This window comes from Talpa europaea (assembly GCF_964194135.1).
Source record: "Talpa europaea genome assembly, chromosome: 9".
Lineage (NCBI taxonomy): Eukaryota > Metazoa > Chordata > Mammalia > Eulipotyphla > Talpidae > Talpa > Talpa europaea.
The window spans coordinates 94,460,573-94,485,758 of NC_140076.1; the positions used below are offsets into that span (position 1 = coordinate 94,460,573).

Consider the following 25,186-nt stretch of genomic DNA (forward strand, 5'->3'; position numbering starts at 1 on the left):
TACCACATAGTCAAGGTGTGTAGTACACTGTAATGATAAGGTTTCTGTACTACATTTGCAGGTTCACACAACAAATCACCTAATAATGCGTTTCTCAGAATGCATCCCCATCAGTAAGCAACACATGACTAAAACAGTCTGCAGATAAATCCAATTTGCCTCAAGTTTTACATTTATTTACATATTCTGTGCTCCTTTTGTGCTAAAATGGCAAACTTCAGTGGGCATAACCAATTGCAGGGCCCTCAAATCTAAAACATTTACTATTTGACTTCTTGCTGAGGATTGCCAAACTAGAACTACAAGATAAAATGAAAAGGTTTCATATACATCACATCCAAATCCTTGAAACTGACCAAGAGAACGAGGAAGATCATTAGGAGATAAGCAATGTGATTTTCTTAAAATAGTGATAAATCCTTTTATCTTAGAAATATAACATCCCAAGCAGATAAAAAGAAATCCATACCTTAGACATGTTTCCATGATCTGCACAGTATCATAAGCCAAGATTTTGCACACAAATAAGAATGCGCAACCAGCAGCAATAACCATTATAAAGAATTGTCAAAATTTGGGGGCCTCCCTGGTGGCGCAAGGGGTTAAGCTGCAGCACAACCATGAGTGCAATCCCCAGCCAGGGAGCTGACCCACATGGCACAGCAGACCTCTCCTGTCTCGCCCGCTGCTCCCTTCAGCAGTGTATTTCAGTCAATCCACCTGTTCTTTTCCCCACTCTGTCTCTGGTGAATCCTCTCACCACCCCCCACAAACCTCTGGCCTGTACCCCAGTTCTTATATGCATAAATACATCTTTTTTTAAAAATTGTCAAATTTTTGAGGAAAATAATTGTCCACTTGAAATGTAGAGAACATTTGAGGATTGTGTCTTTTCCAGCATTAAATATGCTGGGCATATTTATTTTCTTGTGTATGTATATATTGCGTGTCTCTGCAGCAGAGTTTCTCTTGATAGTACCCATTAGGGCACAGCTAGTTAATCAGTAACTGGATGCATCCCAATCACTACTCCCACTTCTGTTTTTTCCTTAACACATTTTGTATATAACATTAGCATAAGTAAGCAATTTGAATAGTTCTCTTCCATCTTGTAGTTATGCCACCTGGAGCACATGGTGTCTAACGTTGATGCAGCCCAGAATTGGATGTATTTAAGAGCCATATTGGATGGCACCATATTGTATGTGTTTAAGAGCCAGAGTTAGAAGAGATTTATACCTCTTGCCCTCATATCCATATGGCTAGAATCCAATCATCTGTCCATAAACACTTAATTACATCTTACTGCAAGTCTGAGAAATTCAAGACAACGTGTGAATATTAATGATTATCTGCTACACAGTCATTGCACTTAGGAGGAAATACATATGGCTAATAAATCTGAAAAGATGCTCAGCCTTTTTAATACTGAGGCAAATGAGAATTGAGGCCACAGAAGATACCAATTTTTATCCATCAAGTTGGCAAAAATGATATCTCTAGCATATCAAATGTTGAAGAGGATCAATGGGCACTCATACTGTTGGTGGGTTGGGTAAATATAAACATTTAATAACCAATAACAATACACATTTTTTTTCTTAAGCAGCTAAAGGATAGTCATCAAGACCATATTCTAGATTATGAAATTTTTAGAATACATTATTTGACCATAATAGAATCAGATTAAAAATAAATGCTAGACAACAGAAAAATCTCTAAAAGTGCATTTGAACAATACTCTTACAAATAAGTGGGTGGAACAGGAAATCTTAAAGAAAAATTTGTAAAGGTACATATAAATGAATGTCAATGAGCATAAAATATCCTGAGGTGTGGGATGCTATTAAGAGTACTGATAGGGGGCCTCCCCGGTGGCGCAGCGGTTGAGCGCTGGGTTGCGAAGCTGCCCGCAGCCTCTGCAGCGCCGGTTCGATCCCCGGCTGCTCCCTGGCCACCGGAGGAGGGTCCCACATGGCGCGCAGACCGCTCCTGCCGCCCGCTGCTCCCCTCAGCAGTGTACTTCGGTCCTTCTGCCTGCTCTGATCCCTGCTCTGGCTATGGTGAATTTCTCTCACCCTCCCGCGCTTCTGACTATACCCAGTGCTTGTATAAATAAATAAATCTTTTAAAAAAAAAAAAAGAGTACTGATAGGGAAAGTTAAGTACCAAATGCACCTTGCATAAGAACGAGGAACAATCTAAAATCAATAACTTTTACTCTTGACTCAACAACCTACAAAAAGAAGAGCAAACCCGGGCCTCCCTGGTGGCGCAAGGGGTTAAGTGTCAGCACTATGAAGCTATCGGCAGCTACTGCAGCATGAGTTCAACACCCGGACAGGGAGCTACCCACATCGTGCAGCAGACCTCTCCTGTCTCACCCGCTGCTCCCCCCAGCAGTGTATTTCAGTCAATCTACCTGTTCTGTTCCTCACTCTGTCTCTAGTGAATCCTCTCACCCCCACAAACACACCTCTGTCCTGTACCCCAGCTTTTGTATGCTAAATAAATAAATCTTTAAAAAAAAAAAGAAGAAGAGCAAACCCAAAGCAGAATCAAAATAGAAATCAATGGAATTGAAAACAACAGAGAAAGTCATTAAACAAAAGGCTGGTTTTTGGAGAGAAGTTGATAAACCTAGTAAGATTAACAAAAGTAAAAAGACAAATCACCAACATTAGGAATGAAACAGTGAACATCACAACAGAGCCTACAACCTCCAAAAATATAAACGGGAATGCTTCAAATAACTTTACCCTCATAAATTTTAAGAAATGGACTAATATCTCAAAAACTGTAAACCATAATCATGCAACATAAAATGATCTGAATATCTCTGTACCATTAAAATTCACAATTTTAAAGTTCCTGAAAAACTGCCAGATTCAAACGTATCACTGGAAAATTAACACCAAATCATTAAAGAACTAAACACAAATTTAAGACTTATCTCTTCAAGAAAATTGGTCTATTCTATAATTTTTGTCAACAGGATAAACTATCATTGGGAAAGAGGGAATTCTTTCCAATTCATTTTAAGAGGTCAGGATTACCCTGATACTAAAAGCAAAACAGTACTGGGCCTCCCCTGGTGGCGCAGCGGTTGAGTGCTGGGCTGCGAGGCTGCCTGCAGCCTCTGCAGCACCGGTTCATTCCCTGGCCGCCAGCGAGGGTCCCACAAAAAAAAAAAAAAAGGCAAAACAGTACTAAAAAAAAAAAAAACTAAATAAAAGCTGCAGACCACGATCTCTAACAAATTAGACACAAAAACTTCAACAAAATACTAGCAGATCAAATCCAATAAAGTGTAAAAGAATTGTATATAATGACAAAGCAATTTATTCCAGGTATGCAAGGCTGATTCAACATTTGAAAAATCAGTGTGATCCATCATAGCAACAAGCCTTTTGAAGAAGAAAAAATATCAATTGACACAGAAAAAAAATTTGGGGAGGGAAGAATCTGACAAAATTCAACTCACATGATTTTATAAAAAAGCTCTTAGCAAATCAGAAATACAGAGAAATTACTTCAATTTGATAAGGAATACCTACAAAAAATCTACAGTTAACATTATACATAATGATGAAAGACTCAATGATTTCCTCCTATTTTTGACGGGAAAGGCAAGGATGTCCACTCTCTTCTTCTTATTCAATATAGTGCTAGGTATTCTAATTAATGTAATGAAAACAAAAGTTGTACAGATTAAAAATGAATTTAAAAAACTCGGTCTGATCTCTGTACACTACAAACATGGAAACTTCTTAAAAGTTAACATCACTCTAAAGAAAATGAAATACTTAGGTAAATATACTTAACAAAACATGTGCAAGGAAATTTGTGCTGAAAATTATAAAATGCTTATGAAATAAGTCAAAGAAGAGACATCTAAATAAATGGAGACTGTTCATGGATTGGAAGACTCAACATAGCAAAGATATCAGTTCTCAAATTGATTTGGTTTAATGCACAAACTACCAAAATCCTAATAAAGGTTTTCTTAGACATGCACGTTTATTCTAAAATTTATGTGGAAAGGCAAAGGTACTAGAATACCTAAATGATATTGAACAGAAATTGTGATTTTTAAGTCTTACTATAAAGTTGTAGTAATCACGATAGTGTGATAGGTAGACTCATGGATCAATAGAATGGAACAGAATAGAATACCCAGAAATAGAAACACATAAATATGCACAACTGATTTTGACAAAGATGCAATTTAAAAGTGGAAGGATAGTCTTTTCAACAAATGGTTCTACTACCCTCTTTGTATTAATATCTACCCCCACTGAATGTGTTCTATCACCCAATTTTGCTCTTCACTTTCTCCTTGTATGTGTGTTAACCTAAACTATATGCCCTAAGCCTCAAATGACTTATTTTGTTTTCATTTTGGGATGAAGTTTCAGTTTTATAGATCTAGGTTTTCAATTAAGTATTAACAGCACAAACAACGGGTTAACTTTAGAATAGGAATTGGAGTGGAGGAATCTACAAGAATATGTATTATTTGGATGAAATTTTTATCTGCTGTAAATTAAACATTCCTGTTGTGCTGCAAAGTTAGAGCAGATTTGAGATGCTGTTGAAAACCAAATTATTCTCCCAAGTTGAGAGATGTTCCAGGATTGAATCAAAAGTACTCTCCAAAATTGAAGCAGGGGCAGTGAAAAGAGAATGCCTTTGCTTCCTCTGCCCTATCCCACCCTCCCCTTACATCTTTTTTTTTTTAAGATTTTATTTTATTTTGCAAGAGCCGGGGTACAGGCTAGATGCGCAGGAGGGTGAGAGGATTCACCAGAGTCAGAGTGGGGAAGAGAACAGAAAGAAATACACAATGTAAGAAATACACTGCTAAGGGGAGCAGCGGGCGAGACAGGAGAGGTCTGCTAGCCATGTGGGTTGCTCCGAGGCCGGCAGGGATCGAACCAGCGCTGCAGAGGCTGCAGACAGCTTCACGGCACTGTGCTCAACCACCTGCGCCACCAGGGAGGCCTCTCCCCTTACATCTTTGCCTTTTGAAAGTAGATCATTTTCACTCTGATATTGGGCAAAAGTTTTGGATCCCCAGGCCAGGGGGGACCTCCAAAGCGTTCATTATAGCCTGGATCCTCCACTCACACTGTCGTTTTTCCAATGGATATTCAAGACTTGAAATCTCATAGCTATCCAAACTTCTTCCTGAATTTTAAAAATTTTAATCAAACGTTTGAACTTAACTGCTGTTTGTAAACTAGTAACACCACTGAAAACCCAGCCATCAAGACAAATCCTTAAGTGTTCTCAAGGAAGTGATGTTTCTCTCATCTCAGCCTTTTGGTTAAGGCCAAGTGTAGTATGTGTTCTTACCAGAAAATGCTGCTGGTTGTCACACCTTCACCATCTCTTGTTCTTTGATGCTCAGTTGCCCCTGCTGACTTCACAGTTTCCTGGCTTTTCCTTTTGCCCTCTTATCATTTCGCCATCCTATGTAGTGATCTCATAGTTTCAAGTTTTATTATTGCAATAAAAGTGCTTTATACTACCTTTTCTCAACAACAAAAAAGATGATGCTATCAACAGTAAGCACTATAAGGAAAATGCATTAACTCAGTCTCTTTTTCATCTTCCAACAGCAGACAGCCCTTAACCTTGAAATGTATCGGTTACATTTTCCACCTTCAGACATTTAGCAAACAACAGATGGTTAGTTAACTTTGAAAGTGCCTTGTATGCACAATAATAAAGGGGACTAGGAGGCTCAGTGCTATTCCTATCTTTCCATCTCTGTTTTTTTTTTCCTCTGCCTGCCTGTGGTTCTGGTCCCCTGCTTCAGCATTAAAGACATGTCAGATACACCTAAGGCTCCAAGATTCTTTTTTCTCTTTACCCCAATCAACAGTAAACCTGCCAGGCCAGGGATGGTTGCACAACAGGACCATGATCAGAATGAAGAAAACAGCACACAGAAAGATGGAAGAAAGAAAAAATGGAACAGGAAAAGTCAGAGCAACAGCAAAAGTAAGGTGGTTGTTTCAGGACCGGTAGAGCATCCCCTGCAGTATAACTATACTTTCTGGTACTCCAGGAGAACTCCCAGTTGTCCCACCAGTTCACACAGCTGTGAACAGAATATCAAACAGATAGGCACCTTTGCCTTTGTGGAGCAGTTCTAGAGATTTTTCAGTCACATGGCAAGCACCAGGGACCTCACAGGCCACAGTGACTTCCATCTCTTCAAAGAAGAAGTTACAGGGCCTCCCCGGTGGCGCAGCGGTTGAACGCTAGGTTCAAAGCTGCCCGTAGCCTCTGCAGTGCCAGTTCGATCCCCGGCCACTGGGTGAGGGTCCCACATGTCGCGCAGACCTCTCCTGCCCCTGCTGCTCCCCTCAGCAGTGCACGTCGTCAGTCTGCCTGTTCTGCTCTCTGCTCTGGCTCTGGTGAATTCTCTCACCCTCCCGTGCTTCTGACTGTACCCCAGTGCTTGTATAAATAAATAAATAAATCTTAAAAAAAATTGTCCAAAGAAATTACACCCATGTGGGATGATGAAGCAAATAATGGTGACAAGTGGATTGTTCCACTGCAGAAGGGCTTGGCATCCTATTGCTGGGCGAGTCTCATTCTGGTCATGTTGGGAGAACAGGTCACAGTCAAGGAGGCAATCTGTGGGGCTGTGGTCACCATCCTTCAGGAGAACATTATTTCCACATGGAATAATACTCTGCTACCAAGCAGACATAGCCCATATCTGGGTTTCAGGAATTTTATTCCCATTAGGGAATAAAAACCCACACTGACAGCATCAAAATGCGAGGCATTTTTTAAAACTTCTGGTAGTTGCCATTGAGCAGTGCCATCACTGAAGTCTCTCGTTCTGTTGGTATGCTACCTGGAGGATCTTCTGTCCTGGACAAGAGAAATTGAAGGAGGTACTTTAAGAACAGGTTGATGGACACCAGCTACAGCAAAAGCTGTGGTCATAATAAATGGTGCTAAACTAAAAAAAATTAAGTAAAATAAACAACATTTCATTGCGTACCTATCAAAAAGGTTAAAATAAAAAATAATAACAACATAGTGCTGGCATGAATATAGATAAACTGAATAACTAATATGTTGCAGGAGAAATAAAATGTGGTACAGTCAGTGTGGAAATCAGTTGGCAGTTTCTTACAAGCAAAGCATGCGATTACCATTTGACCCAGCAACTGTACTTATGTTCACACAAAAACCTATACACAAATGTACATAGGAGCTTTATTTGTAATAGCCCCCAACTAAAACAACCCAGAAGTCATTTAATCAGTGAGTGGCTAAACAAATTGTAGTACATACATACCTACTATGGAATACTACCCAGAAATCAAGAGAAAGGAACCACAGATACATGCGAGAACTTGAAATTTTAGGAAATTAAGCTGAGTGAAAAAAGTGAAACCTAAAGCTAAAATATGGTATGATTTAATTTATATAACATATTTGAAACGATAAACTTTTAGAAATAGAGAACAGAAGTTGCCAGGGATTAGGGGCCAGGTGACAATGCTGTTATAAAAGGGCAACATGAGGGATTCTTGTGGTATGGAAATGTTCTGTATTCTTGACTTTGCTGGTTGGTACAGAATCCTACATATATGATAAAATTATAGGTAAATTGCAAAATACCCTGGATAAAGTATATACAGGTTCTCTGTATTATTTCTTTTATGACTATATAAATTTATAATTATCTCATTAAAATTTTCAATAAAATGATAATAGTCAAAACAAAATTATGTATGAAACTTATTGTGGTAAACATCATTATATAGACAAGTCGTAGTGCCCATAAAACTATAACAATGTTGGGCCTTCCTGGTGGCGCTGGGTTGCAAAGCTGCCCGTGGCTTCTGCAGCGCTGATGTGATCCCCGGCTGCTCCCCGGCCACTGGAGGAGGGTCCCGCATGGCGCGCAGACCTCTCCTGCCGCCCGCTGCTCCCCTCAGCAGTGTACTTTGGTCCTTCTGCCTGCTCTGCTCCCTGCTCTGGCTCTGGTGAATTCTCTCACCTTCCCGTGCTTCTGACTGTACCCAGTGCATGTATAAATAAATAAATCTTAAAAAATATATATATAAAACTATAACAATGTTATTGCAATTGTATTTCAATTTTTTAAAAAAGAATTCAGGAGTCTACTCAGAATCAAGAAAGCACTGTCCTACCATTACAACAAATCAAAAAGTCAGAAAATATTCAACAAATGGTGACAAGACACTTGAATACTCATGTGCACATATCAATCCAGATTTTGTGCCCTATACTGAAATTCAATTAAAAATGGATCACAGGCCTAAACATAAAACATAAAAGTTCTAGAAGAAAACATAGGATAAAAAAATCCTTGTTGATCTTGAGTTAGGCAAAAATTTCTTACATAGAAGACCACAATTATTATCTATAAAAAAAAGAAATGGGGGCCTCCCCGGTGGCGCAGTGGGTTGAGCACAGTGCTGTGAAGCTGTCCACAGCCTCTGCAGTGCAGGTTCGATTCCGGCTGGCCAGGGAGATACCCACATGGTGTGGCAGACCTCTCCTGTCCTGCCCACTGCTCCCCTCAGCAGTGCTTTCCGTCTGCCTGTTCTCCTTCCCACTCTGTCTCTAGTGAATCCTCTCACCTTCCCATGCCTCTGGCCTGTACCCCAGCTATTGCATAAATAAAAAATAAATCTTAAAGAAAAAAAGAAAAGAAAGAAATGATAAGTTGGATGACATCAAAATTAAGAAAATCTGCTCTTCAAAATCTATTACACGAATGAAAAAAGAAAGGCTGGGGAAATATTTGCAAATCACATAAAGTACAATAAAGGATTTGTATCCAAATTCTTTTAAAATTTTATAAAAAGAACTCAGTTTTATATTAAAAACTCAATTGTAAGAAAACAACCCAATTTTTTAAAAGTGAGTAAAAAATCTGGACACACTTTGTAAAAGAATAAAATCTTCAGAGAAATGCCCCACCAAGTGAACCGAAATGAAATGAAAACTTAGGTTTACACAAAAAAACTTTACATGGATGCTTATCATCACTTTATTCATAGCTACCGAAACCTGGGGAAGAAACCTCAATGCCCATACCTGGGGAACCAACGAACAATTATCGCACACCCATTCAATGAAATACTAATCAGGAGCAAAAAAGAAAAAAATAAAAAATAAACAACACAAGCAACAGATTGTGTCTCAGATGGATTATTATGCTAAGCAAAAGGTCACATATTATTTAAATATATTTATACAATATTCTTGCGAGGAAAACACTTACAGCAATGGAAAACTGACAAAAAAATGTATCTAGGCAGGAAAAATACACAGATGGGGGTTGTCAGAAGCGTGACTTGAGAACCAGCGAGGCCTAAATGGGTTGCCAGCGTCTCCGAACCGAGCTGGAGAACAGCAACAGCTTCCGAAGCCTGCGAAGCCTGAGTAGCCACGTCTGTCCGCAGCACGAAGACCAATGAGCGCCTCCCGGACCCGCGCCCCGTCGCCGGGACCCAGAAAAAGGCCTAACGACATTCCAGCACCTAACGGGGCGCGGAGCGGGAGGGGCGCGCCCCGCTCACAACCAAAGGGGCGCCTCTTGGCGGCTCCCGGGCGGGCTCGGGGAAGTCTCGCCTTCCTGTCCCCCGCAGTTTGGCAGCTTTGAAGGGGGCTCCCCTTTCTGGCGGCGGGCGGGCTCGGCACGGTGCCCGGCGCTGGGGGCACCTGGGCGCGCGGGGCGCGGGGCGCGGGGCTCGCCGCGCGGGGTCTGGCGGCCGCAGCTCCGGGGCTGGCCCGGCGGCCCCCGGGGGCGCAGCGAGCGCGCCGGAGCCCGCGGCGGCGACCCGGGACTGGGGACGCGGGACGCGGGACGCGGGCCCGGCGCGGCCGCCCGGGGGCCCGCGGGGAGGCGCGCGCGGAGCCGGCGGCCGGGGCGGGCGGACCTGACGCACCGCCGCGCGCGCTGTCTCGCTCCGCAGCCCGAGCGCGGCCGCCGCTCCCCGCGCGTCGCAAGGGCAGCGGGCCCGGCGCGGCCGCCGGATGGCGCGGCTCGGGGACTGCCTGCCCCGCCTGGCGCGCGCGGTGCGCGCCCTGCTCTTCTGGTGCCTGGTCTACTGCTACTGCGGGCTCTGCGCCGCCGGCTACCTGCTCAAACTTTTGTGGAGCATCGGCAGGGCGCCCGCGCAGACCTTCCGGCGGGTCGCCCGGGAACAGCCCCCCGCCTGCCTGAACGACCCCTCTTTGGGCACCCACTGCTACGTGCGGATCAAGGTGAAGGCCGGCGCGGGCCCGGCGGTGCGGGGGGGACCGTGACGCCCCGAGAGCGGAGGGCGCCGGGCTGCTCCTGCCGTGACGTTTGGCCCAGCGGCCCCGAATGTTCCCGGGGCGCAGAGGGCGCGCGGTGTGGCTGGGAAGATGCCGAGGGGCGCAGAAGGGGCGGTGTGGCGGGAGGAGGGTCGGACTCTGTGTGTGTGTGTGTGTGTGTGTGTGTGTGCGCACACGCGCGCGCGTGAGAGAGAGAGAGAGAATGAGAGAATAAGAGAATGAATAAGAATAGGTTATGTGGAGTTTCTCTAGTCAGGGTTCTCTTATTTTACTCTCCACTCCTTCTGAACCCCAACAATCCAGAATAATTCTGCTCCCTTGCTACTCTAAGGGGAAGCTGTCTCCTGTCACCTTTTCACCTTTTTGCCCTTTGGAGCTCAAATCAGCTGGAGGGAATTGTTTCTAGTGGCCTGTAATGTCTCAGGAGGCTCCTTAGCCAAATTTTAGAGATTGAAAGAGTGAATAGTATAAATTATTGGAAATCGGGAGTCTGTTCTGATCCGTGGAATGGAGCATTTGTAGATTACCCGAGCAACAGGAATAGAGGAAGATAAAATGGTTTGTGGGGAAGGACCCCGATTCAGAAGTCAGAACCAAAGGAATGGGATCCAAAGTAAATGTCAGCTGTGCGTGCAGACTCCCTAACGGTCCGTGCTTGTCCCCAGCCTCCTCACAGCCCACGGATATTCTATTTCCTGAGACTCCAGGTGGTGAAGGGAAGTGGCCCCTTGTGATGCACCCTGCAGTCTGACTCACAGGCCTTACAGAACTAGTCTCACAGGAGGGGATATTTTTGTCACCAAGTCCTCTTCCTATTAGCCAGATTTCCTAACAGCTGGAGTTCAGAAGACCAAGGGCACTTTTGACATTTCAGCCTGGCTTTGATATGACAATTAAACGAGCTAATGTTTGTAAAAATAAAAACAAAAACCTTAGACGGTTGTAGCATAGTGCAGTAAAGTGTTCGGTACCTCACCGATCAAGTGCCCACGGCATTTTATCTTCCCAGACTCACTACCAATAAAAGAAGTCATTGACCTGATAGGAAGGCATTCGATATTTGAGGGCAAAGTCAGTTTTGTTATCTGCATCCAACATAAGAAAGCAGTGGAAGCATCATCCAGAAATCCTTATAATGCCTTTCTTCTGACTTTGGCCACCATTAAGAGGTTGTTCAGAGATACAGAAATGAGAAGTAGAAAGAACTTTCTTTGGGAGGTAGCACAAGATGGGGGATCTAGTCACAGTCCTGTTCCCACAACTCCTTATCTTAACATCACCGAGAACCCGGGTACTCGGTTTCCAAATCTTCAAAAATGATGGGGTTGAATTAGAAGTCCTTTAAGTATTTTTTTCCCATCTGAAAACCCACTTGCTTGGGTTACTGGATATAAAACTCTGTGCTTAGCTTTTGGTTTTCTTTATTTCTTTTCTTCTTTCTAAGCTTTTGTTTTTCTCCCATTTCCTTTCTTCAGTTTGCTTTGTGCTGGTTGTGTTCCTATCTGAATCCCATGCTTTTTATTTTCCTTTGACAGTCCTGTCCCCCATATGCAGAGTGAAGCCTTGAACACATAGAGCATTCTGCTATGAGGAATACACTGATATGACAGAGGAGCAGGCAGCAGGGGAACAGCACACGCAACTCTCAACTTAAAATAATAATGTGGGAAGGAAACACCTAAAAATAAGGAAAGGAGGTGTGAATTATGTAACTGATGGCATAGCTCTTGATGGGGTAAGCTGAGAAAAGTACATGACTAGGAGGTAAATATGGCAGGAATATAAATTCAGATCAGAATTATTTACATGTCCTGCAGTGTCTGAATGAGATGAAATGTGACACATCAGTAAAATGAAAGTCACAAATTGTGACATTATTTCAAAAGCTCATAATATATACACTGACCTTTTAAGTAGAACAAGAAGGGATGGCACAAGGGAATGTAGACAAAAGTGAATCTGTTAACTTGCTCTCTGCTAACACATGAGTTTCTTCTTTTTGAAATTTAATATTTAATTTCTTGATATTACAAGTAATTAGAGTTTTTTTTTAACGGACTGGGAATACTAAATGACTACTTTGAAATCAACACACCACTAAAGTTCCATATCCTCTGTTTTCTACTGCAGGATTCAGGACTAAGATTTCACTATGTTGCTGCTGGAGAAAGAGGCAAACCACTTATGCTGCTGCTTCATGGATTTCCAGAATTCTGGTAAACTTGCCAATTAACTTTTAGTTTTGTTGTATCATTTGTTTTATTTATTTTTTAATAGAGGCATGTTTTTATTTATTTATTTGTTTGTTTGTTTTGTTTATACATGCACTGGGTACAGTCAGAAGCGCGGGAGGGTGAGAGAATTCACCAGAGCCAGAGCGGGGAGCAGAGCAGGCAGAAGGACCGAAGTACACTGCTGAGGGGAGCAGCGGGCAGCAGGAGAGGTCTGCGCGCCATGTGGGATTCTCCTCCGGTGGCCGGGGAGCAGCCGGGGATCGAACCGGCGCCGCAGAGGCCGCGGGCAGCTTCGCAACCCAGCGCTCAACCGCTGCGCCACCGGGGAGGCCCCTGTATCATTTATTTTAATGACTTGATAGACCCTACTCTATGATCCGTTGCCTACAGTTATCATTCTTAAATGCTTCTGAATCACAGGAATGGTATTCCTTCTAAAGAAATGCTTCTGAATTTTCTTTTTTTTAATTTTTTTTTTACTTTTTAAATATTTTTATTTTTTAAGATTTATTTATTTATTTATGTATTTATACAAACACTGGGTACAGTCAGAAGCGCGGGAGGGTGAGAGAATTCACCAGAGCCAGAGTGGGGAACAGAACAGACAGACTGACGAAATACACTGCTGAGGGGAGCAGGGGGCGGCAGGAGAGGTCTGCGCGCCATGTGGGACCCTCCTCTGGTGGCCGGGGAGCAGCCGGGGATTGAACTGGCGCTGCAGAGGCTGCGGGCAGTTTGCAAACCCAGCACTCAACCGCTGCGCCACCGGGGAGGCCCTGAATTTTCTTTTTGAGCATTAAAAGCAGTATCTTTTAATGTTTCAATTCTGAAATAATTCAGAACAGTTTTTATAGTACCTTCTCTGTGCAAAATGCAAAATTAGAAGAGGAAAGGAGATTTGAAAGAAACCAAAGACTTAGAATGCCTGTTACTTGGAAACTTTTTGTGAGGATTGAGGGGAAAGAGAGACAGGAAAGAAAATTCACAGAAACTGAAAATGAACTATTTCCTATGTACACCACAACAGGTTCATATGAAAATGGGACCAATTAAACACCCAAATACTTCGCATTGGGAAGAAAACCTCTAGCCTGAAATACACAGTTGCTCGTTACCTAGGAGAAAATGTTCTGTCCTCCCTTAAACTCCACAGAGTCAAATAAGTACAGAGGAAAAGAACATATGACTTAAGCTTTTTTATAAAAGAACGTCTTTAAAAGAGGTGATATATCATGCTGATGAAAAGAAATCTAGATTTTTTTGTAGCATAGACTTATGATCTTGAGATGATTCATGAATAGGCCAAGAAATAGATGAAAATATATCTTCTGCGTTGGCTGAAAAGTAGGATATGTGGTATCTTTTTAAAGGTCTGGGGCAATGTCTTGTCCCTAAGTATTTCCCTTACTATCCTCTTAATACCTAGAATTCTATCATTGTATATTTTTCACCTGCTGGACATTTTAGAGATTTTGTGTCAACAAAGGTCCTGATTTTAAATGCATCCAGCTCCATATACCTCATCATTTTTCCAGAGCAAGAAGTCTGTGCGTGATCCTTACTTTCTAGGGAAAAAAAAAAATCTGTGACTCCCTTGTGAGGGTTTTTCTTCCTCCAGGATTTACCTTCACATAAATAAGTCAATTTAATGATAAAATTTATCCACCCTGTCCTCTGGAAGCATCTTAATTAGGAGGTAGATAAATAGCCCTGTGGAACTCAAGCATATATATATATATATATGACTTTTTTAATGTCGTGCTTGATGTGATTGGTTCACAAGAAAATATTGGTCTGAAACATCAGTCAGATCTGCCTAGAGTAACATAGGCAGTGAATTCTGGCTCATCTACTTACTTGGTACAGGACCCCGCATGGTCCTCTACAGTAGTCTTACAGAGTTGTTGTGAGTGAGGATAAAAGGAGTCTAAACATGAGAAAGTCCAGTCACGTGACCCCAAGTTAATACTCAATAAAGGTTCATTTTCTTCTTTTCTTCCTGTTCACTCTGTTTGGAGCTCCACATATCAGATAATTTCTGATTCTAGCTGCTACTATTGCTGATAGCTAACATTTTTTGAGCACTTACTATGTGCCAGGTATTTTCTTTTACAAATATATATCATCTCATATAAGCCTCAGAGCTACCCTATAGAATTGGCAAGGCCATAAAGTGAAGAACTTCAGGGCTGACTTCTGCAGCTTGTTCACAGTATTTAGGAATGATGATGATCTGATACAGGGACTTTAACCCTTCAATTTTTACACCTTATAGAAATAATCAAGAGCCATTAAATGTTAGCCAACAGTATGAAAATACCTTACTTCAACTTTTAAAATCATCATTCTAAGTAAAATTCATCATCTGAATGGGGAACATTGATAATTAACGTTTTAGAAAGAAAAGACTTAAAGGTTGTTCTCTCTATCTCACACCAACCCCAATACTTGTCATTGCTCCTTTTCCTCCTGGAACTTTATTTACATTTGGAACAATGTACCTGGAGATAAAAATAAACTTATACCCACTTGGTAATTGTTTTGAGGTGTCCCCCCAAATAGCAATGATAATCACCTAATAGAGGATAGTAGATACTTTCTGTCACATTCTATAAATGATACTTTTGCATACATTTTCTTAGCATTATCCCACTATTTTCTCTTCATGAGGTCTCTTTTTGGAGACTAGAAATATTTGGTGATTCTTGTACATGTCCTGGAATCTTCAGTGGACAGGACAGCCTAGGGATGCCCTGCACTGATCCATGGGCTTCAGCCCCATTAGCTCCAACGACACTGTTTTAGATGTGTCTGAAGGGGATCTAGTCATTGTGAACAATGGTTTTAGTTTCGGAGGGAAAAAAATATACCCTCACTCTGAAGAGCATAAATTAGGAAATAGAAGCAGATCACAAAGTTAGTTCACCAAACCCACTATTTGTTACTCCAGCAAGAACCTTGTTACAATTTAAAATATTAGCATCAACCTCCAGATATCATTTACCCAGTAGACCAAACTGAATACACTGCATTTTGCAGACTATTGATCTGAAAACTAGCTGGTTGTTGAGGGAGAATCTTAAAGCTAGTACTTGAAGATTGTTGATAATCAAAGACTTCTATTTGAGTATGTCACACTCTAAATCAAGACCTCAAATGTTCATGCCCACTTGCCTTCGATCCATTCAAAAGAGCATTATTTACGCATAAAGGAATATATCGTCAGTTCTATTCAAGTGTTCCACTTAGAAAAAAAGTCTCTTTGAAGCAGAGTTTAGAACAAAACTGTTTTGATTAAGCGACTTCAAGACCTTTCTTAGGTTTTCCCTTTTTTTCCTTTTCATGACTTCCTCTCTTTAAAAGCTCCCCCCCACCCCAAAAAAAAAAGGATTTTAAGTCTGGCATTTCAAACCAATTCAAACCAGATTCATCAATTACGTTATAAATGTAAGAATGTTTCCCCTATTAATCAAATTTTGCCTAAATACACATGAAATTACAAGCTTGTTTGTAGATCAAATAGTTCAGAAACATTTGATTCAAAGATTTGATTCATAAATTGTCAATGTGTGTAAAGTGCATTTTATTTTTATTTTTATTTTTTTTAATAATAAATTTTATTTTTATATTTCCCATACAATTGCAGCCCCCCCATTCTGACCCCAATCCCTCCCCTCCCGCCCCCGCCCCCCTAAAAGTGTCTCTGGTTCATAGTTTTTTGTTGATTTTGATTTTCACTTTCTTATAGTTATTCATTTTCCTGGTCCCTTATTTAAGTTTTCTAGATTCCTGCTATGAGTGAGACCATCCGGTATTTTTCTTTTTCTTTTTGGCTTATTTTGCAGAGCATGATCCCTTCCAGCGCCATCCATGTTGCTGCAAATTGCATGTGTTTATCTTTTTTGAATGCTGAGTAATATTCCATGGTGTATATGTACCACATCTTCTTGATCCAGTCATCTATTTTTGGGCATTTGGGTTGTTTCCAAAGCTTAGCTATTGTAAACAGTGCTGCTATAAACATAGGGGTGCAGGTGTTCTTTGGAATTGATGTTTCTGTGTCCTTTGGGTAAATACCTAGGAGTGGAATTGCTGGATCATATGGAAGTTCTATGTTTAGTAGGTCCAGAAATCTCCACACAGCTCTCCACAGTGGTTGGACCAGTTTGCACTCCCACCAACAGTGCAGAAGAGTTCCTTTTTCTCCACACCCTCGCCAACATTTGTTGTTGCTAGTTTTGTAAAGTGCGTTTTAAACTGAAAAGCACTATATAGTATATTACCTACGTTTATCGTCATTACCTAAGAATAGCTCTTGAGAAATGGTGACGTTTAATATAGACTATTAGATGTTACAGAAACAATAAAAATCCTGGATGTTCTTTCTTAAAACCTAAAGGAAATGGCAAACAAGATACATGTCTATGAGATCTTTAGCTACATTATCCCAAAATAAGTCTGTTCGTCAAAGGATGATTTTTCTCCCACTCTCTCTCCACCTCAATTTGCATTGCCTTTAAAAAGATTTTGAGCTGATGCAGGCAGTTTCTTGAATCGTTTTCATCACCAGCTGTTTGGGATGGATTTGTCATTTCTCAATTGCTGAGGCAAGTGGGCCTCTTCATGGAGACAGCTGGGCACAGAAGGGCATGGCTGTGGCCTTCTCTCTGTTATGAAGGGAAAACAGGTATTTACACTTGCAAGTGGTTAGCCTATAAATCAGGAGCCCTCCTTATGTGTAGAGTAATAACTAGCAAATATGTACTCTTTTTTAAAAGTATCCTGTTACTACCTAAATTTACCAGGAAAAAGAAAACCCAGTGTGGATGAAAATAACTAGTTTTGTTTATTTATAATATGTTTAGGATTTACAGATTTTGTGATTATGTTTCATTTCTGTATCAAAGAAGTTGGCTTTTGTTTTTTTCATATGAATGACACGCCCATCAGTGTATCACTTGGGTGATTTCTCCTTCAATGTAGAGTTAAAAGTGTAAGTCAATAGGCTGTTTATGAATCCCAGGAAAATTACATTTCAAAATTATTCTTTTGCAATTCATTAAAACAGTAGTTGTTCTATTTCTTAGAAAGGTTGAAAATAGGGCCTCCCTGGTGGTGCAGCAGGTTGAGCGCTGCGCTGTGAGGCGTGGGTTCTATTCCCGGCCAGCCAGGGAGAAACCCACATGGCGCAGCAGACCTCTCCTGCCTCTCCCGCTGTTCCCCTCAGCAGTGTCTTCGGTCCTTCTGCCTGTACTGCTCCCCTCTCTGTCTCTGGTGAATTCTCTCACCCTCCCGTGCCTCTGGCCTGTACCCCAGTTCTTGTATAAATAAATCTTTAAAAAAAAAAAGGTTGATGACATTGTTTGACTCCATTCATTGATAACAGCAATAGTTGGATTTATTTGTAAGGTAATTTCAGTTATTCACAAGATGTATGCAGGCACTACATTTGCATAATCTGTAATATAATTTCAAATGTAAAATATTGCAAGATCTTAACATTTTCAGTCAAATTTTTCCCTCAAAATCTCTATCAAATGAATTCTAAATGACAGATATTTAAGATATTAAAACAAAGCACATTTTAATAGAAATGGAAGATAAATTGCTTAGGAGCAATTTGGGGATTTAATTTCTTTTTTATAGTGTAATGTGTCTTTAATACTTGTAGAACAAATGAATAAATGGACACATGAATAAAAAAATGGTACATTACATTTTCTCTTCTTGTGCTCATTAGAGTTTCTGGTTGAAGTAGTCATCCCATGTAGAGTTGAATTTGGGAACTATTTTTTAATTTATTGAGATAGCATTGCTGTACAATACTACATATGATTTAGGAGAATGTTACCATATCCTGCCATTATCCAAGAACCCATAGTCCTTTGCCCATAAGCCACTTGTCCCCGCCTCTTTATCCTCCCCCTCCCCCTCTAATAGTCTCAATTTTGTAGTCATATTTCTAAGGTTAGTTTTGTCGCTTCCTTTGTTTTATTTCTTTAGATTCAAAATATACATGCAATCATCCAGAATTTGCCTTTCTTCACATCTGACTTACTTCACTTAGCGTAATTCCCTCTATTTCCATCTATGTTACACATGGCAAGAGGTTTTTTTTTTTAAATAAATTTTATTTTTATATTCCCCATACAATTGCAACCCCCTTATTTTGACCCCAATTCCTCCCCTCCTCGCCCCCCTCCATAGAGTGTCTCTGGTTCATAGTTTTTTGTTGATTTTGATTTTCACTTTCTTATAGTTATTCATTTTCCTGGTCCCTTATTTAAGTTTTCTAGATTCTTGCTATGAGTGAGACCATCCGGTATTTTTCTTTTTCTTTCTGGCTTATTTCACTGAGCATGATCCCTTCCAGTGCCATCCATGTTGCTGCAAATTGCATGTGTTTATCTTTTTTGAATGCTGAGTAATATTCCATGGTGTATATGTACCACATCTTCTTGATCCAGTCATCTATTTTTGGGCATTTGGGTTGTTTCCAAAGCTTAGCTATTGTAAACAGTGCTGCTATAAACATAGGGGTGCAGGTGTTCTTTGGAATTGATGTTTCTGTGTCCTTTGGGTAAATACCTAGGAGTGGAATTGCTGGATCATATGGAAGCTCTATGTTTAGTAGGTCCAGAAATCTCCACACAGCTCTCCATAGTGGTTGGACCAGTTTGCACTCCCACCAACAGTGCAGGAGAGTTCCTTTTTCTCCACATCCTCGCCAACATTTGTTGTTGCTAGTTTTTTTTTAATATGTGCCATTCTCACTGGTGTAAGATGGTATCTCATGGTAGTTTTGATTTGCATTTCCCTGATTACAAGTGATGTTGAACATTTTTTCATATGCCTGTTGACCATTTGCATTTCCTCTTCAGAGAAGTTTGCAAGAGGTTTTTTTTTAATAGCTGAGTAATATTCCATGATACATATATACCACATCTTCTTAATCCACTGCTCTGCTGAGAACAGAGGCATTTAGGTTGTTTCCACAACTTGGATATTGTAAATCGTGCTGCAGTGAACATAGGAGGAATTTACTGAGAGATAAAGGGCAGAGACTAGGGGAAAGGGGAGTGGCAGAGAGGGATGGCTTGTCAGACAAAGGAAATCATGTGGGCCAAATCATAAAAGCAAAAAATACCCATCTTTGTTCATCACAAGTGGTTTAGTGTCACAGAAGAAATGTACTGGGAACTTTGAGGTTAGACTCCCTGGGATTGAATGCTGGCTCTGCTATTTGCTAATTCTGTGAAATTTGGCACTTCATTTGTAAAGTGGAGATAATAAATAATAATACCTACCTTGCAGTATTGTTTAGAAGATCAACATCACTAGGTGTGAAGCACTTAGAATTGTGCCTGGCATATAGTAAGAATATTGATGCTAGCTCTTTTTATTATATAATGAATTATATATAGTATAATCAGGCTGAAAAATTGGGCAATAGTCAATCAAATCTTGGCAGTTTTGTCTGCTAGAATAACATGAAATTTGGGCTTCTTGTTATGAGTAATAGGGCATCAAGGAGATATTTTAAACAAAAATGACATGAGAGAGTTTGTGTTCTTGCTACATCACTCCGATTTGGTAGAAGGTAGAGCTGAGGGGAGTGAAATGACATAAACCAATCAATAGGTTACTGCATTAGTGGAGACCTGAATGAAGGTAATGATAGCAAAGATGGATGGGAAATATGATTAAATAAATATTTAAAAGGTTAAATCTGCAGAAGTTTATTGATTGGGTGTGAATGATTATGAAGAACAAAGAGTTGGGCTCCAGTTACAAAGATATTTAAAAATCAATTCAAATTTTTAAGTAAGGCTAATGGGGAAAATAATAAAATCATCTGCATTGACAGATGAGTAGCTTTAAGAAAAAAAAAGACTTCATTTTTTTAACCCAGTAACAAGATTGCTATGCCTAGCAAAAAAAAAAAAAAAAAAATTCTTATTAGCATTTTCAAATCCTTCCTAATTGCTTCCAATGCTTTTGCAGATTTTCACAAATCATAGATATCTTAGGAATAGATCAATGATTCTGTGTCCTTTCATAATTCTATAAATATGTATCTGACTCCCTTATATCTGTTGGTATTTGATTTGTTTCACGGATCTTACTGTTTTATGTCACTTCTCACAATGATTGATAATTCAAATCACTCTACTCACTTCATTATTACACTACAAAAACCTTTTCAGACAATGATCTTCCATTTGGCTTATGTCAGAAAATTTACACTGTATTTCCGTAAAGAGATGTGCATGCAGATACATTTGTTTTTTAAATGCAGTCTTGAGTTCCCTCACATAGTCAGTCACTTTGAGAAATCCATATTTTTTGATTGTTATCTAAAATGATTTTGATTTTGAAGGATATCTTATGGCTTTCTGATTTCAATGAATTCTGTACAGAGGGAATACCTGGCCCAGCAGAGGACTTAGGACTTGGCTGTAGCATTATGGTCATTCTAATTGGTGTATGCTGGTGCCATTGGGTTAAGTTTAATTAATATCACACTTGCTTGTACACGTGAATCAGGATCTTCTCCACCAAAGAATTTTGTTTTAGCAACAGATTTATCTTAAACAGTTATTTGATTCTTTCTTTTTTTAAAAAAGATTTATTTTATGCATACAAGAATTTGGGTGTAGGCCAGAGTTACGGTAGGTGAGACGATTCACCAGAGACAGAGTTGGGGGAATTATGGGCAGATCTACTGAAAAACACTGATGAGGGTGAAACAGGAGAGGTCCGCTGTGCCATGTGGGTCAGCTCCCTGGTCGGAGATGGAACTTGTGTTGCAGTGGCTGCCAATAGTTTGATAGCGCTGTGTCTTTAACCTCTGCACCACCAGGGAGGCCCTAGTTGATTCTTTCAGTAATAATCCTTTTTTTTTAGCCTTAAGAATTTTTCATCCGTAAGTAAACTGTTATTATTACTAACAGTTTATTACTGTTAGTAATACTAACAGTAATAATAACTAAACTGTTATTATTACCAAGCCCTATTTGACAGTGGAGAAAGATAAGTAAACATCTACATTTTAGGGAAATAAATTTTATTTTTTTAAATATTTTATTTTATATAATTCTTATATCATTTTTCATTTTTGGACAATGTATGCATTTTCATTTTGGTTTATATTCCCCATACAATTCCCACCCCCCTTATTTTGGCCCTAATCCCTCCTCTTCACCCCTCCCCACCCCCCATAGTGTGTCTCTGGTTTATAATTACTTGTTGATTTTGATTTTTTCTTTATTATAATTAGTCTTTTTCCTGGTCCCTTATTTAGGTTTTCTAAATTCCTGCTATGAGTGAGACCATTCGGTATTTTTCTTTTTCTTTCTGGCTTATTTCGCTGAGCATGATCCCTTCCAGCTCCATCCATGTTGCTGCAAATAAATTTTAATCTTGAAAATTTGTTTAGAGGATCAAATGATTCTACTATACAGATGCACTTGCAGGTTTAGGTGCCTTCGCACTTGTAAACTAAGAAAAGCTTAGAAAATTGATTTGTGAAGTATATCTGTATATATTTTAGTTTCTGATAGTTTACATCCTTTGTTATATCCACTGGAGTGGATAAAAAATAGGATAATATAATTTTAATAAAGAACAGCAGTGCTTTTTGCTCACACACAGCTATATAAACTTCCTCAAAATAAGGAGTTTCTTACAATTTTCCACTAAGAAAATCTATACTGCTATTCCTTGTTTTAGTTATTGTGATTTTTTAACATTTCTTATTTTCTGCAGGTATTCTTGGCGTCACCAACTAAGGGAATTTAAAAGTGAATATCGAGTTGTAGCTCTGGATTTGAGAGGTTATGGAGAAACAGATGCTCCCACTCATCGAGAGAATTATAAATTGGACTGCCTAATTACAGATATAAAGGATATTTTGGACTCTTTAGGTAGGTTGTTTTTTTTTTTCTCAAATTACTATATTGTACATAACATTTTTAAATTGTATTTTTTACATCATTCTTCATTTTTGTATAGTATATGCTTTCTCATCTCGGTTATAGTTCCTGTGAAATTCCCACCACCAATTAACCCATATACCATCACCATAGTCCCTTGCACTCTTGTTTTTAAAAAGCATTAATTATTTTCAAGGGGCTAACAGTCAACAAACTGTATAATGATAACCTCATTTCTTGGAAGAATGTATTTTCTATCTATATCAACTGTGATCTGTATCCTGTCACCATGGTTTCAGGTGTGAAGACTGAAATATTTATATAGGGAATTTGAAATAACACATCCAGAATGACTATTCAGTCCATCAGCCAAGAGCAACTTTCAATTATGTTTTTAAAGATAGATATAATGATGTTTTTTATTATATTCAGAGCCAATTATTGGAAATCTTATTCTTATACTCAGAAGATTTATTTCTTTAGAACCAGGGCCTAAATGTTTGTTTTTAAAAATATCACATGAGGCAGAAGCATTTGTATTATCTTTCTTGTATTCACCAGCTGGTGTCACAACAATACTGTGTAACATACCACCCCAAACTCAGTGGCATACAGCCTCTGCTCATGGGTCTACAGATTCACTATAGACTGGACTGGATGCCTTTGAGTCTTTGCCTCAGGCCACAGATCCTGCTAGAACTGGCTTCTCAAGCTAAAGGATAGTGGTAATGGTAGCAGTAGCCCAACTGTTAAAGCATATGCAAGTTTCCATTAGCTGTCCATTTGCCAAAGCAAAACATGTGGCTGAGCCCAAAGTCAAGCCCCACACTGACCATGAAACCAAAGCAAATCACATGGCCAAACCTGATGTCAAAAGTGCAGTGACAGGGCCTCCCTGGTGGCTCAAGGGATTAAGTGTCAGCACTATAAAGCTCCAGGCAGCCACTGCAGCACACGTTTGATCCTAGGCGGGGAAGCTAACCCATATGGGGCAGCAGACCTCTCCTCTCTCACCCTCTGCTCCCCTCAGCAGTGTATTTCAATACCTGTTCTGCTCCCCACTCTCTCTGATCTACCTGTTCTGCTCCCCACTCTCTCTGGTGAAGCCTCTCACCCCCACCATTCCCCCACCTCTCGCTTACACCTCAGCTCTTGTATGCATAAATAAATAAATTCTTTTAAAAACGCAGTGAGAGGGCCTCCACGGTGGCGCAGCGGTTGAGCGCTCGGTTGCGAAGCTGCCTGCGGCCTCTGCGGCGCCGGTTCGGTCCCCGGCTGCTCCCTGGCCACCAGAGGAGGGTCCCACATGGCGCGCAGACCTCTCCTGCCGCCCGCTGCTCCCCTCAGCAGTGTACTTCGGTCCTTCTGCCTGCTCTGCTCCCCGCTCTGGCTCTGGTGAATTCTCTCACCCTCCCGTGCTTCTGACTGTACCCAGTGCATGTATAAATAAAACAAACAAACAAACAAACAAATAAATAAAACATGCCTCTATTAAAAAAAAAAAAATCTTAAAAAAAAAAAAAAACGCAGTGAAAGGGCCTCCCCTGGTGGCTCAGCGGTTGAGCGCTGGGCTGCCTGAAGTCTCTGCAGCGCTGGTTCATTCCCTGGCCTCCGGTGAGGGTCCCACAAAAAAAAAAAAATCAAACATGCAGTGAGAGAAGGGGGAGTAAATATATCTTAAATATAATCTAATTCACTCCATCCCTTTGTTTATAAAGTCCAGCTGTTGCCATCATTATGTTAATTGAGCCAATATAGTGAGAAACACCAGGAAATCAAAGGCACTTTCTTCAGTATCTTTCTCCAATCATCTAATGAGATTATTGCAGCTCAGGTGAATATTCTTAGAGGAAAAAAAGATGATGAAATCTGGGAGTGTCAATGCCTTGTTACTAATTGCTCTGATTATAATAAAATAGATTCAGAGACACTGATTCCAACAACCATTTTTATTTCATATTTTGTGGTAATTCAGTCATACCTGGTCTAAATGTGTTACCTCTTAATTTTCTGCATAAATCAATAATGTAAATAAGATGCGTATGTGCATTTGTGTGTGTGTGCATGCATGCAGTTGTGTTAATATAATGGTGGGGGTGATGGTGAGAAATAAGTAATTTTAAGTATTCTAAGCATAAATTGAATCTTATCCATCCATATGAAGGAAATCCTGTAAGATTATCAGGTGTTATTTTAACGTAATTCAAATGACTCTAATAATTATTTGAAATGAAACTGTAATTGGTGCTAGAATTAAGATATTCCACTAATTCTATTTGGCTTTGTAGTAGAAGCAGGCACAGGGCAGGCTGAGGGTCAGGAACCAGGGGACCAGGAGGTTAACAAGCCTCCCAGCCCCCAGCAAATCTTTACTCTCTCTGGGTTTTCTGGCATCTTATATGCTCAGCCTCCAGGTTCAGGTGTGCCCACTTATTCATGCCCACACCATGCTCCAGGCGTCCACCATCAGACATGTATACACCAAGCCCATGCTCCCAAGCGCCTTCTGCATTCAAGGCCATAGGTGATAGCCACAGAGGCCAACAAGAACAAAAGCCTGAGTAATCTTCATTTACCCTACAGCTTCACAGTTTAAAATTAGTGACATTTTACTGTGTTGTGTTGTAGCATTGGATTTCTGAAGCTAGGGAGAAAATAAATGCTTCTTGGAAATAAAGATTACCA

The 25,186-nt window shown here is 40.3% G+C and overlaps 1 protein-coding gene across 1 annotated transcript in view; it reads left to right on the top strand.

Annotated features, from left to right (window-relative positions):
* Window positions 1–10,047: 10,047 nt before the first annotated feature.
* EPHX4 (epoxide hydrolase 4) overlaps window positions 10,048–25,186 on the top strand; it is a gene marked incomplete at its 5' end in the record, with an annotated part of 38,628 nt that continues 23,489 nt past the window's right edge. The window contains 3 exons of the mRNA XM_084243960.1: window positions 10,048–10,278; window positions 12,463–12,548; window positions 22,335–22,492. Coding sequence (XP_084100086.1) covers window positions 10,048–10,278; window positions 12,463–12,548; window positions 22,335–22,492 — 475 coding nt within the window. The remainder of the gene's footprint in view (window positions 10,279–12,462; window positions 12,549–22,334; window positions 22,493–25,186) is intronic.